Source organism: Schistocerca serialis, chromosome 4 (genome assembly GCF_023864345.2).
Source record: "Schistocerca serialis cubense isolate TAMUIC-IGC-003099 chromosome 4, iqSchSeri2.2, whole genome shotgun sequence".
Taxonomy (NCBI): domain Eukaryota; kingdom Metazoa; phylum Arthropoda; class Insecta; order Orthoptera; family Acrididae; genus Schistocerca; species Schistocerca serialis.
The window spans coordinates 777,250,018-777,264,083 of NC_064641.1; the positions used below are offsets into that span (position 1 = coordinate 777,250,018).

General features: G+C 37.6%; 1 protein-coding gene across 1 annotated transcript in view; it reads left to right on the forward strand.

Annotated features, from left to right (window-relative positions):
• Positions 1 to 14,066, forward strand: part of LOC126474942 (uncharacterized) — a 147,876-nt gene that overhangs the window by 27,722 nt on the left and 106,088 nt on the right. Inside the window, exon 3 of the mRNA XM_050102461.1 lies at positions 9,410 to 9,721. Within this exon, the coding sequence (XP_049958418.1) occupies positions 9,410 to 9,721 (312 nt within the window). The remainder of the gene's footprint in view (positions 1 to 9,409; positions 9,722 to 14,066) is intronic.

Sequence of the window (14,066 nt, forward strand, 5' to 3'; positions counted from 1 at the left end):
GGTATCTGTTCTTTTGGTCATGTCCGAAAGAACAGATACCATCTTCCTATATATATATAGTTAAGGATCACTGTCCATTTGACCATATTGTTCTGTGCAGATGCACAAACAGTGCCTGAACTCTTATGGGAATCGGCAGTAAAGCCATGAGTAATGAGTACGATGGGCAGGGGCACTATGAATATAGTGTGGGACAATAAGTTGTGAATGTGGGTCTCACGGGAGGCATGCCAGAGATAAGTCCCTGCAGTCGCACTATCCTTTGTGTCTTTGGTGGCACAGATGCATAGAGCATCTGTCATGTAAGAAGGAGATCCTGGGTTACAGTCCCAATTGGGGCACACATTTTCAACTGTCCCCATTGACTTATATCAATACCTGTATGCAGCTAAGGGTACTCATTTCATTGTTTCACATCTCATGTGATGTGCTCATGATTTTGAGATCAATGGAATAAGAAATAAATAAATAAAAAATACATAAATAAATAAATACATATGAAACCTCTGACAAACAGAAGTGCAGAACACTATGTTATGTAACAGGCCAAGATTTTTATACCAGAGTAAGTCATACATGTTTTAACTGAAGAATACGATGCATCAAAATTTTTGCTGTGTAGTTTATGATTATGCAGATATCTATTACACATATTAATCATTGTACAACACCAATTAAAGTGATTTAACACTTACAATGTGAAAGATCACCATTTTATTTCTTATGAAAGAGCAAGAGTTCAGTCAAGTGACAACTTAGTGCATACATTTACATCCCCATATCAACATCTACCTCTATATCTATACTCTGCCAATCACTATGATGTGCATTGAAGAGAGTTCATCCTATTTTAGTAGGTATCGGGGTTTCTTCCTGTTCCATTCACATATGGAGCATTGAAAGATTGATTGTCTGGATGCCTCTGTGCATGTGCAATTATTCTAAACTTGTCCTCATGATTCTTATGTGAATGATACATAGGGGTTGCAGTATATTCCCAGAGTCATAATTAAATGCCAATTTTTGGAACTTTGTTAGTACACTTTTGCAATAGTTTGTGTCTATATCTTCAAGAACCTGCCATTTCAAATTCTTCAGCATCTCCCTGACACTTTCCCATGGGTCAAACAAACCTATGACCATTCACGCTGCCTTACTCTGTGTACATTCAATATCCCTGTTAGTCCTATTTGGTATGGGTTCCACGCACTTGAGCAATATTCCAGAATGGGTCACACAGGTGATGTGTCAGCAGTCTCTCTTGTATACTTATTGCAATTCCCCAGCATTCTACCAGTACATTGAAGTCTACCACCTGCTCCCCCACAAATGAGCATATGTGAATATTCCATTTCATATCCCTACAAAATTTTACATCCAGGTATTTGTATGAGTTGGCCAATTCTGATTGTGATCATTGATGTAATAGTCATAGGATGCTACATTTTCTTTTTTCATTTTGTGAAGTGCACAATATTTCTGAACATTTAAAGCAAGTTGCCAACCTTTCCACCACTTTGAAATCTCACCAAGATTTGAATGAATATTTATCCAGTTTCCTTCACACAATACTTTATCATAGGTAATTGTATCACCCAGAAGAAATCTGAGGTTTCTATTAATATTGTCTGAAAAATCATTAATATACAACTTCAACAGCAAGAGTCCTAACACACTTCCTTGGGGCACAAGCAAAGCTATTTCTACATCTGTCAATGGCTCGCTGTCCAAGGTAGCATGCTGTGTCCTCCCAATCAAAAAGTCCTCAGTCCAGTCACAAATTTCACTTACCCCATATTATCATAATTTTGACAATAAGTGTGGGTGTGGTAACGAGTCAAATGCTTTTTGGAAATCAAAAACCACTGTATCTACCTGGCTGCCTTGATCCAAAGCTTTCAGTATTTCATGTGAGAAAAGTGCGAGTTGGATTTGACATAAGTGATGTTTTCCAAATCCAAGCTGGTTGGCATATCAGTAGCCTATACATTCCACATGTCCTTACATTTTCCCCAAAAATCTCATTGCTATCCACTTCAGGTTTCAACCAGCTTTCTCTGCCTGGTATTATGTGAGCTTCGCTGCTTTTCAGGAGCACTTCATTGCAAATGCTTCAGCAGTTAATCACTATAATTTTGATACTCTCACCTGTCGGAGGCATTTCTTTTGATCTTATACTGATACTTCCAGGTTTCCCAGAGTTGTCATTATCTGGATTAGATGGAGAGTTGCCTAATCATAAAAACCTTGTGTGCACCCCACATACAGTCAGCTACCTGGGTAGCAGTCACTGACCCATTAGGGGGACCCTACAGTTCTCAGCCCTATGGCACAAATACACAAAGTCACAGCCTAGCTTATCACAGAACCCCACAAAGTCTCTGGTTGAGCTTTTCAATCAACTCAGAACCAAGGGGCACCAATCAGTTCCAGGGGCAATGCTGCAAACTGTGAGCAGATTCACTGAAACTCTGTATGCAAGGCTGGTCTTCTCAACTTTCTCTGCCTGTCACTGGAATGAACTCAGAGACCAAGTGACAGCCATCATTTGTTCCAACATGCACCATAAACTGCAATTGTTGCATCCTGTTCCCTCAATGGCTGCCATATAGAATCTTCAACATGTTGAATGAGGCCCCCAGACATACAAACTGAGTGCACCTGGTGTCCTTTCCTGTCCCTTGCAGCCATTTCCCTAAGGAATACCATCATTTGATGGGAATTTGAATTGCCAATGATTAATAGACTCCTACCCTTTTGCATCTGCCTCCTCTTGACACCAGACAAACAGAGTTCTCCAAAACAGGTGAAGTGAGTCCCACTAGCCCTGTTTCAGTTTTGGTGAAAAACAGCACCTTAAAATTGTTGGTCAGGGGGATCAGTAAAACACTCCGAGCGCTCCCTGGTCCCCATCCACCCTGTACAGGATGGCTAAATCTACCACTGAAATGCCACTTTCAATCAAGTGGATGTGTATTGACAGATCCTGTTCTTCCTGCAGACCAGACAGGATCCACAGGAGAGACAAGTACATGGGTTACCTCTGGTACTAGTGCTGCAGGCACATGCATGTTGGAAGCTCTTCCAATACACTGAAAAAAGCATTCACAGGAGGGCTGGATTTTGGCTGATGCAGTGTATTCAAGACAGTGAACAAACAAATTTAAGCTAAGCCTGTTGATTAACTTTGAATCTGTTGATCTAAAAAGTTACTAACCCCCTAGAATAACTGAAGCATATACAAAAAATGAAATTTCTAGTGCAGCAACAGAAAAACCTGTGGTAAAAATTATTAGTTTTCTAAAACATTTTAAGCTTAATTATGTTTGTTAGCAAACATAAAAATACCTAATTTGTGATAAATGTAGATAATGTATACGCCTCTTTAATGGAAATCTGTGTGTAACCAGCAACATGTTAGGTACAACATCTGCAACTGTAACTAAATCACAAATGCTTATTTACTACAAAGCATTTTATGCAGTAGTCAATTATAACATCTGAAAATTCTCAGAAATGTATATTTATTTGCATGGATATAGAATGAAATTGAGGGTGATCTGTTCTTTGGGAGAAACCCTCAAGTACTGATTTCCTTTGAAATAACCTATCCAAAACACTAGTACTGGCAACTTATGAAAATATAGTTTTGTAAGCACCCAAAAATTCTCAGAAATAACCTATTTCTCATGTGATTCCACAATGAAATAATAGAAAAATTGTATTGAACAAGGATAGGTCCAATGTACTCAAAAATTTTCAAAGACCACAAAGAAACTTAAGTCTACAATTGATGATAACAGTCCCAATATGAGTTTATCATGGCACTTACAAATGTTCCAAATTTCACAATACAGGTCCTGTCACAATACAAACAGGTATTGATATAATCAATGAAAGATTATGCGGAAATTACACAAACTCCAAAATGTGTGAATGTAAAATTTTAAATTGACACATGAATTTTTTCATGCTGTCTCAGACAAACAGCTTTTACATATAAATAATTGCACAAATTGCAAACATTTATTGCTTAGCTACTTCTGTGACAACTTCTACATTGGCATGCTGAAAATGAACACTGCAGTGTGGACTTGTCTCAGTTAAAATTGCAAAAGTGGAAAGCACCAACAAAGCACTCTCCTTGCTGTTCAGCTAACGATGCAATGCACACATGTTCACATTCAGTCAAGAAAACAGTTTAAAGACCGAGGAAGGTAAATATTTATTCATGAAATGAAAGTTTTGTACAAATTACATAGAACCTTTTAATGGAATTTACAAGATTTTCAATATAGAAACGTTTAGTATGTTATCAACTTACTGGACAAGTTTAGTACAATAAAAGTACAAAATAATAAAATTTTAACATTGGTGTTGCTACATTTGAAGTGGACTAAAATATTTGAATTATTTCACTAAAATTTATATATCTTAACCTTAATGGTTAAAACTAAACATTTTTGCAAAATTTGGTACAGGTATGCTTTTTATTTAACAAAATACTGTGTTTCAGATCTGTTATGCATTTTGCAGAATATGTTGTCATATTTAAAACTGTTTAGACAAAACATATTTCATTGTAAATCATGATAAATTAAAGTTACAACAATGTAAAAGTGATTGCCAATTGTAATATTTCTTTGCAGTAAGCTGCTGCAAGGTCAAAGTGTCAGTTGTAGGGAGCCATTACGTCAGTATCAGAAGGAGTTAGTTGATTGTTCTTAGTGATGTTAGTTTATTTGAAAGAGTTAAAGCTTATGAATAAATAGAGAACTTTGGCTCTGAAACTTTATTTAAACAAGAACAACTTGTTTCAAACAACTGGTTGCGAGTAATTAAAATCCAGGACTTGCCATGCAAAAATAAGATATAATTATGATCAACAATTGCTGAGAACATCAGTTCTTCAAGAAGTATCAAACGCATTATCTTTGTTGCTCCTGAATTTTTAATATAATGCAAAGCACTGCACTCCCCTCCCCCATCTCATCCTACCCATCCCCCACCCCACCCCCACTTTAAGGGGAAAAAGAACCTGCCAATAGAAAAATAGAACTATATTTTTTGTATCAGTTTATGGCAATATTGTGAGTAGGAGCATTATAACTGCCAGCACTTATAACACTCTGTAGCTGCTTGATAGCATTAGAAAAAAATCAACAGGATTAGATTAAATTCCTATAGCTTTATTGAAGAAATCCAAACATGAGCTACTGAAACCATTTGCTTGTCCAATAAATCACATTCTTGAAGATGATGTATTTCCTGATGAGTTGAAAAGGATGTAGTCAAACTCTTAACCAAAAAGGGGGAAGTAAAGCATTTTCAGAACTACATATCAACTGCTCTAATTCAGTAGTCAGTAAAGTGATTGAAAAAATAATATTAAAAAATCATCTTGAATGCTGAAATGTTAGGTGTCTTTCAGCATGGTATCTGTTGAGTTTGTAGTGCCATGTTAGCAGCAGTACAATTATATACTTGAAAAAATAAGTGGAAAGTCCCTAGCAGCAGAGGTATTCTTGGACATCTCCAAAGATTTGACAGAGAAAATCATGAAGCAATTACTACAATTACTACAAACATCTTTGAAAAGCAAACAACAATGTACAGAAAATACGTATGATGAAGAAAAAGTACTGAAAAGGAGAATAAGAAATGTACATGTTGATGTCCTTAAGGATTCCATTTTAGTTCCATTCTTGTCCATACATTATGCAAATGATTTCCCAAGTTCTCCAGACGATAAACATATTAGCAGTAAATATTTAGGAAGCAGGAAATTAAAGATTTTTTGCTCTCAAAAACTAACAGCAGCCATGAAATTATTACTTATTTTTTTTAAAAAATCAACTTAGATTGAGATGTATAATAAAAGTGGTAAAAATTAAGGAAAATGACAAATAAAATTAACTCCATGTGTAAAGCTGTCCAGTATCTTATGTGGAAGAAGACAACTCACAAGAATATTATATATCACACGATGAAAAAAGGTCACTGATTATGGGCAGTTGCAAACAATTTCAGTTCTTATTATACAACTACTGCAGAGAAATTAGTGAAGGAAAAATAGAAAATCCCACCAATTCAATATTCAAAGAACTTTCATCCATTTAAATAAGCAGTCTCTGTTTTTCAGTCCACAAGGCTCAGATGAATATGCAAATACAATTAGTTCCCCAATGAGTGAATATTCTACATGTACATCTACATACATATTCTGGAAGCCACTGTATGGTGCATGGCAGAGGGTACCCTGTACCACTGCTAGTCATTTCCTTTCCTGTTCCATTCACAAATACAGTGACCAAAAAACTAATGTCTCCGTGTGAGTCTTAATTTCTCATATCTTCTCTTTATAGTCCCTATACAAAATGTATGTTGGGGGCAGTAGAATTATTCTGCAGTCAGCTACAAAATTTGGTTCTCTAAATTTTTTCAATAGTGTTCCTCAAAAATGATATCGCCTTCGCTCCAAGGATCCCCATTTGAGTTTCCAAAGTTTCTTTGCAATATTTGCACATTGTTTGAGCCCACCAGTGACAAATATAGCAGCTCATCTCTGAACAACTTCGATGTCTTTGTTTAATCTGACCTGGTGCAGAACCCACAAACAATCAAGCAGTACTCAAGAATAGGTCACACCAGCATCCTATGTAGTCTCCTTTACATATGAACTACACATTCCCAAAATACTGCTGTTAAGCTGAAGCTGACCATTTGCCTTCCCTACCACAACCCTTGTATGCTCATTTTATTTTGTATAGCTTTCCAATGTTATGCCCAGACCAGCTAGAACTTTTGTCTAAAGCATCTTGTATCCTCCAACAGTCACTCAGTTTCAACACTTTTCTGTACACCACAGCATCATCAAGAAACACCTGCAGATTGCTGCCCATCCTGTCTGCCACAACATCAGTCCTATCACACTTCCCTGGGGCACTTCTGATGATACCCTTGTCTCTGAGGAACACTCATCATCGAGGACAACATGCTGGGTTCTATTACTTAAGAAATCTTCAAGCCACTCACAATCTGGGAACCTATTCCATATGTTCGTATCTTTGTTAACAGTCTGCAGTGGAGCACAGTGCCAAATGATTTTTGGAAATCTGGAAATATTGAATCTGCATGTTGCCTACATCCATAGTTCACAGTATACCATGTGAGGAAAGGGCAAGCAGAGTTTCACACAGCTGATTATTTCTAAAACCATGCTGATTTGTGGAGATAAGCTTCTCAGTCTCAAGGAAATTATTATATTTGAACTCAGAATATGTTCAAGAATTCTGCAGCAAACAGATGTTAAGAATATTTGTGTGTAATTTAGTGAATTCGCTCTTCTACCTTTATTATATACAAGACTTTGCACTAGATGAGAGATCTGTGATAAATGCAAGCCAGGTAAGGAGTCAGTGCCATAGAGCACTCATTATAAAACCAAATTGGGATTCCATTGATACTTGGTGATTTATTTATTATTTTTTTCAACACTTTCAGTTGTTTTTCTACTCCAGGGATTCTTACTACTATGTTGGTCATACAGGAGCCTGTTCAATGGTCAAACACTGGTATTTTTGTAACATTCTCCTGTGTGAATTATTTCTTAAATGTGGAATTTAAAATTTTGTCTTTCATTTTGCTATCTTCAGCTGTCCCACCAACTGATTAATGAGCCTTAGACCCACTTAGCAATTTTACACTGGACCAGAATTCTCTCTGGTTCTTGACCAGATCTTTTTCTAGGGTGTGATGGTTGTAGTTGTTTCCATAGACTTCACAGTCTTTACTCAGTATGTTAAAGTTGTCTCCAGCTAGCATTGCTTTACCTGAATATTTACGCACTGATGACTGTAGATTTCAACTGGTATTATTAATATCTTTGGGTATATTATAAAAATATATCAGCAGTTCATCCTTATAAAGTTAAGTTTTCCCAAAGCAGATAAAACAATAAAAGTTGGTCCCATACAGAACATAGTTAAACAGTTACAAAGTATATCAGCAAGGTTCAACTACATCTACATCTATACTCTCCAGACCACGGTGAAGTGCATGATACAGGATACAACCCATCATATGAGTTATTAGGGTTTTTTCTTGTTCCATTCAAATACAGATTGTGGGACGAATGACTGTTTAAATACCTCCATGTTTGCTATAATTAATCTAATATTGTCCTCATATTTGCTATGGAAACAATGCCTAGGGTGTTATTGCACATTGCTAGAGTCATCATTTAGGCCTAAAGCCCATTCTTGAAACTTTGTAAGTAGGCTTTCTCAGGATAAATTCGATCTACCTTCAAGGGTCTACCATTACAATTTCTTCAGCATCTCGGTTACACCCTCCCATGGGTCAATCAAACGTGTGACCATTCATGCTGCCCTGCTCCATGCACATTCAATATCCCTTGTTAGTCCTATTTTGTAAAGGTTGATTCTAACTATGACTCACTGATATTATAATAAGAGAAAAGTGCACAGTTTTACCTTTCTGAACACTTAAAGAAAGTTGCCAATTTTTGTACCATTTGGAAACTGTATCAAGATTTGACTGAATATTTATGCAGCTTATTTCAGACAGTACGGCATTATAGATAATTACATCATCTGTGAAAAGTCTGAAGTTACTATCAATATTTGCCGCAGCATCATTCATATACAACATGACCAGCAAGGGTCCCAACACACTTCCCTGTCACCCACACAAAGTTACTTCTACATCTGTTGACTCTGCATCCAAAATAACTTGCTGCACACTACCTACCAAAAAATCCTCAATCCATGCACAAATATCACTTTATATTGTAGATGTGCTGGAGCATGTGCGAATGGCTGGCTAAAATGCTCCCACTCACACATTCACAGCTATTGTTGTCTACAGCCTCTCAGACATGTCTTCTGTCCCTGTAGTGCACTTGCAGAGCTCTTTCTTCTTCTCTTGCAACAAGTTTTGCAATTTGAGCAGCCACAAAGATATGAAACACATTGCACTGTAGTAAATTAATGAGTGCCATGCGTGTAGATGATGCTGTTGAATATATCTTCAGACTTAGACATGGATGTGTAGCTGACTATTGTAATTCTGGAAAGCATTAAATTTTGAAATGTTGAGAACCATTCAGCTAATGACAAAAAATAAGAGTACTTTAGTATTGCAAGAGCAAATAGCTTTAAATTTCTTTTACTTTGGTACTGAAACCTAGTTTACGTTCATTATAATTACATGAGGCAGCATTCAACTAGCGACACATGTCTTTGTTTTGGTTTAAACTGCTATTTTTTCAGCCTTAGTATATGCAAAACTGAGATAAAAATATATATTATTAGTATAAAAAGGCCACAACTGATGTGCTTTACAAGCTGAAAACTTAATTTTGCACTTTGGTGATGATTCTTTTCAGAGTCACCGAATATTTCTCCCAATGAAGCATCTGTTTTGGAAAATGAAAACATTTATTTTAAGCTGGATGTTGCAGTCCCTATCAGTTCATCTTGTATGGCAACAACTCCAAATGGAACTGTTCTTGATCTTCTGAATCTAAGCTCTCCAGATCTCAGATACTGGGGTTTACATTCAGATTCAAGTGAATGTGGCATTATTATAGGTGAAGGTTCCACTTCAGGCACTTATGGTCCTGAAAAGTGGACCCTTTCAGCAGAATCTCCTTCTGGGACCAAAGTTACTGCATCTGCATGGAAGATAACTGTCAAAGGTATTATTTATATTCACTAAACTTTCATTTTTATTTTAGTTATTATTTATTCACCAGTTACACTTTCAGGGTTGAGGAGCATGTCAACCTACACAGGATGAACATTTATAAAACTAACAAACTGCAGTTTCAGCTTCCTGAGTGGAAATAGAGGAAAAAATCCTTGAACATGTGACCAGAAGTGCATTGTTGCCATGGTGGATGGTGCTGACAAGTGAAAGTTTCTCTGACCATGTAGCATGTGTTCTTTGTGTGTTTCAGGCTGTGAGATTGATGCAGTGTAGTGCAAGCAGCAGAACTGTCCAGTATTCATGTCTGAAACAAGCTGAGATGGTGTTCGTATACAAGCAGTTGGAAATGGATGAAAGGTAGCATAGCTCCACCAAAACAAGAACCATTACAGAAGCCAACCACTTCAGATAACATTTCAAGCCCTTTTCAGGTTTTTTGTGATTATGTGATCTTGCAGACAGATGAACATGTGGGAGGCAGCAGACTGTGTGTACACCAGCTTTGGAGGACCATATTCTACAGAATATTTTGGTATAGCTATGCTGCCTCTCAACCATTTCCATCTGCTTGGCCATACACAAACACCATCTCAGATTGTTTCTGACATTAATACCAAATCATTCTGCTGCTTACAGCATGCTGCAACAATTACACAGCCTGCAACACACAAAGAACACTTGGTGTATGGTCAGAGGAACTTTCATTAGTCAGCACCATCTACTGTGGCAACAATGCTTTTCAGGACACATGTTCGTAGGACCTATTTTCCCCCATGTCCAGTCAGAAATCGATCACTACAGTTTGTTGGTTTTATTAATGTTCACACTGTATGTTAATGAAAGAGAAACATCTGGTAGAAACTAAACTTCAGCATTACATTAACAATAAACTTGCTCTAAGAAAAGAAGAAAATAATTCAGACATTCCCTTAGATATACTAAATAACTGGTATTTGTGTACTTCTGCTAGATTAATATTCATGTGGCCAAACTGATTTCATACAAAGAGTAACAGTTATCTACTACCTGTGAAAACAGAAACATGTTAATCAAAAACAGTGCTACACCTCATAAGTTAACAATAATCCCCAATCCTTGAATCTTGACGAAATGGTCACTAGCCAGCTCTTGTACACCACTGGCTGTATTATGCAGTGTTGACATTGTTGGAGGGTGGGGCAGATTATCAAGGTGGGCATTTTGACCTCCTTGCCCTGGAAATGCATGTTCACATGAACCAGACTCATGTACTGATCTCATACAGTATAGAGCAGTGCTCCTGGCCCAAGTCCGGCATGTAGGGTGGGCACTAAACTCATGGCCCGTGGTGCCCATACATTCTTGGGATCCCAGCTGTGGCCATAAATAGCATGGCATGGCTTGGGAGTGGAGCATTCTTGCTGGGCAAGAATCTCAGGCTGCAGCTGGTACTGGTGGTGCAGTTGTACTTCATGGCTATATGGGGAGTATGTTGTGCTGATAGCATGTCTGTTTATAGCATAAATGAAGTTATCTGTGTAGCAAACTCTGGCATTGGGCATCTGATCGACAATGTCCCCTAACAAGTCACCAAGCAAGCTGGTGTTTAGGATTCCAGTTTGATCCTCAGGCTAATTGGTGCCCAATACAGGACCATATGGCAACTGATCTTGTTGAACAATGCTGACTTATGTTGACAGCTCAGCAGCAGACAATGACTGAGTGACAATACTTCTCTGGAGAACACAGTGGTAGCGTGTTCAACAGAGGTGGGTTACTTGATTATTTTTGCTGGCTGACAGACACTACTTACTCATGCACTGATGCAGTGTGGTGTTGTGTAGATGCCTGATGTGTCACATAGTCACCCTTTCATTAATGCTGAAGTGGGGTATCTGGATTTTGGTTACATCACTGCTTCAGAATGGGTGGAAATACCAAATATTGGGGCTAAAGAGTGTGGCTTGATGCTGGAACGGCTGTGACCTGTGGCAGTTATGCAGTCATCAGGCATTGACCTGCTACAGCTGTCAGGTGGCCATAACAGATAATTTGTCAAATTGTCTAATAAGGTGTCCTTCATAATTTCAGCTTTATAGGGATTCCCAGTTTTCTGCTTTACATCTTTACACTAGAATGTAATACTTCTCCCTGAACCCTCAGCTAGGAGATAAAGTATTTGTGGAAACTGTTTTTGTGTCTTGTACTATGACTGAGTAAATAACAGTTAATCAAACACTAATTTTGTTCAGATGTAGATACCGAAAAGTTTAGTCATTCCAAGACATTAACATGAATGTAATGTAATCAATTGTTTTGCCTATAATCACCATAATGTTATTGCTGCTATCATATGAATTATTGGTGTATATTATAATAAATTTCACAATTAGTTTAATGGCTACCGGTATGTGAATATGTGTTAAAAACCATCCAACAAAGAATTTCCTGGGTATCAGATGTGCCAAAACATTGAGACTGGAAGGGTGGATTTATTGCCTGATAGTTGACTGAGCTGAATATTTCTTTTATTTCAATCTTTAATAGAAATTAAGTCTGTCTGTGTGTCTTTGAGATGTCTGCTTCCTGGTCATTGGATCCAGTGATGTGCAGCTGCAGAAAAGCTGCAGGCAGAATGCAGCTAAACTCTACAAACAGTTTACTGTGTCACAGAGAACCACGTTAATCATATGGCCTTTCTAATTGACACCTTCCTTTTTGCAACATGACAGCAGGTGGAAATATTTTAAACATTCTGTGCAGTGCTGGACTACACACATAACAAGAGTTAACAAACCTTGTGGGCCCGCACATTAGAGGGCTTACTGCCCAATATAAAAAATTGTAGTTCCCAAATGTGCAACAATTTTAACTGATTTTTAAAATTGTGCACTGGCGACACCATACATTCACCTGTCATAAATTGACAATACCACAACATTTACTGAGGGATTCCCTAGTATTGTTAGAGCCAGTTGTAATATCTCAATCTATTAGAGAAGGGTTCAGTTGATCACCAATAAGAAAGAAATTAATGAATGCTGTATTTATTTTCATAAGCCTGCTATTACTGTAATTCATTCCTTCTATGGTGTATTTTCTCATGATATTTTCTCCTTCAAATTCTAAAGGTGGCAGGCATAAAATACAGGGAGCGAGAGGCTACTTACAATTTGTACAGAAACCAGATGGGGGTTATAAGAGTAGAGGGGCATGAAAGGGAAGCAGTGGTTGGGAAGCGAGTGAGACAGGGTTGTAGCCTCTCCCCAATGTTATTCAATCTGTATATTGAGCAACCAGTAAAGGAAACAAAAGAAAAATTTGGAGTAGGTATTAAAATCCATGGAGAAGAAATAAAAACTTTGAGAATCGCCGATGACATTGTAATTCTGTCAGAGACAGCAAAGGACTTGGAAGAGCAGTTGAATGGAATGGACAGTGTCTTGAAAGGAGGATATAAGATGAACATCAACAAAAGCAAAACGAGGATAATGGAATGTAGTCGATTTAAGTTAGGTGATGCTGAGGGAATTGGATTAGGAAATGAGGCACTTAAAGTTTTTAAGGAGTTTTGCTATTTGGGGAGCAAAATAACAGATGATGGTCAAAGTGGAGAGGATATAAAATGTAGACTGGCAATGGCAAGGAAAGCGTTTATGATGAATAGAAATTTGTTAACATCGAGTATAGATTTAAGTGTCAGGAAGTCGTTTCTGAAAGTATTTGTATGGAGTCTAGCCATGTGTGGAAGTGAAACATGGACGATAAATAGTTTGGACAAGAAGAGAATAGAAGCTTTCGAAATGTGGTGCTACAGAAGAATGCTGAAGATTAGATGGGTAGATCACATAACTAATGATGAGGTATTGAATAGAATTGCGGAGAAGAGGAGATCGTGACACAACTTGACAAGAAGAAGGGACTGGTTGGTAGGACATGTTCTGAGGCATCAAGGGATCACAAATTTAGCATTGGAGGGCAGCATGGAGGGTAAAAATCATAGAGGGAGACCACTAGATGAATACACTAAGCAGATTCAGAAGGATGTAGGTTGCAGTAAGTACTGGGAGATGAAGAAGCTTGCACAGGATAGGGTAGCATGGAGAGCTGCATCAAACCAGTCTCAGGACTGAAGACCACAACAACAACAGCAACAACAACAATGACAGTTTTGATATGAACCATCTTGTTAGTGGCCCAATTTTAATAACATGTTGAAGTTACATTTTTCCTGTATTTCTACTGGGTCATCATTTTCATGCTGATCACTGTGGACTAATGGAGAATAACAACAGCAGAAGTTATTAAGAGAGAGAAATAGAATTTTATTTAGTGATTGCAAAATTTGCTGACAG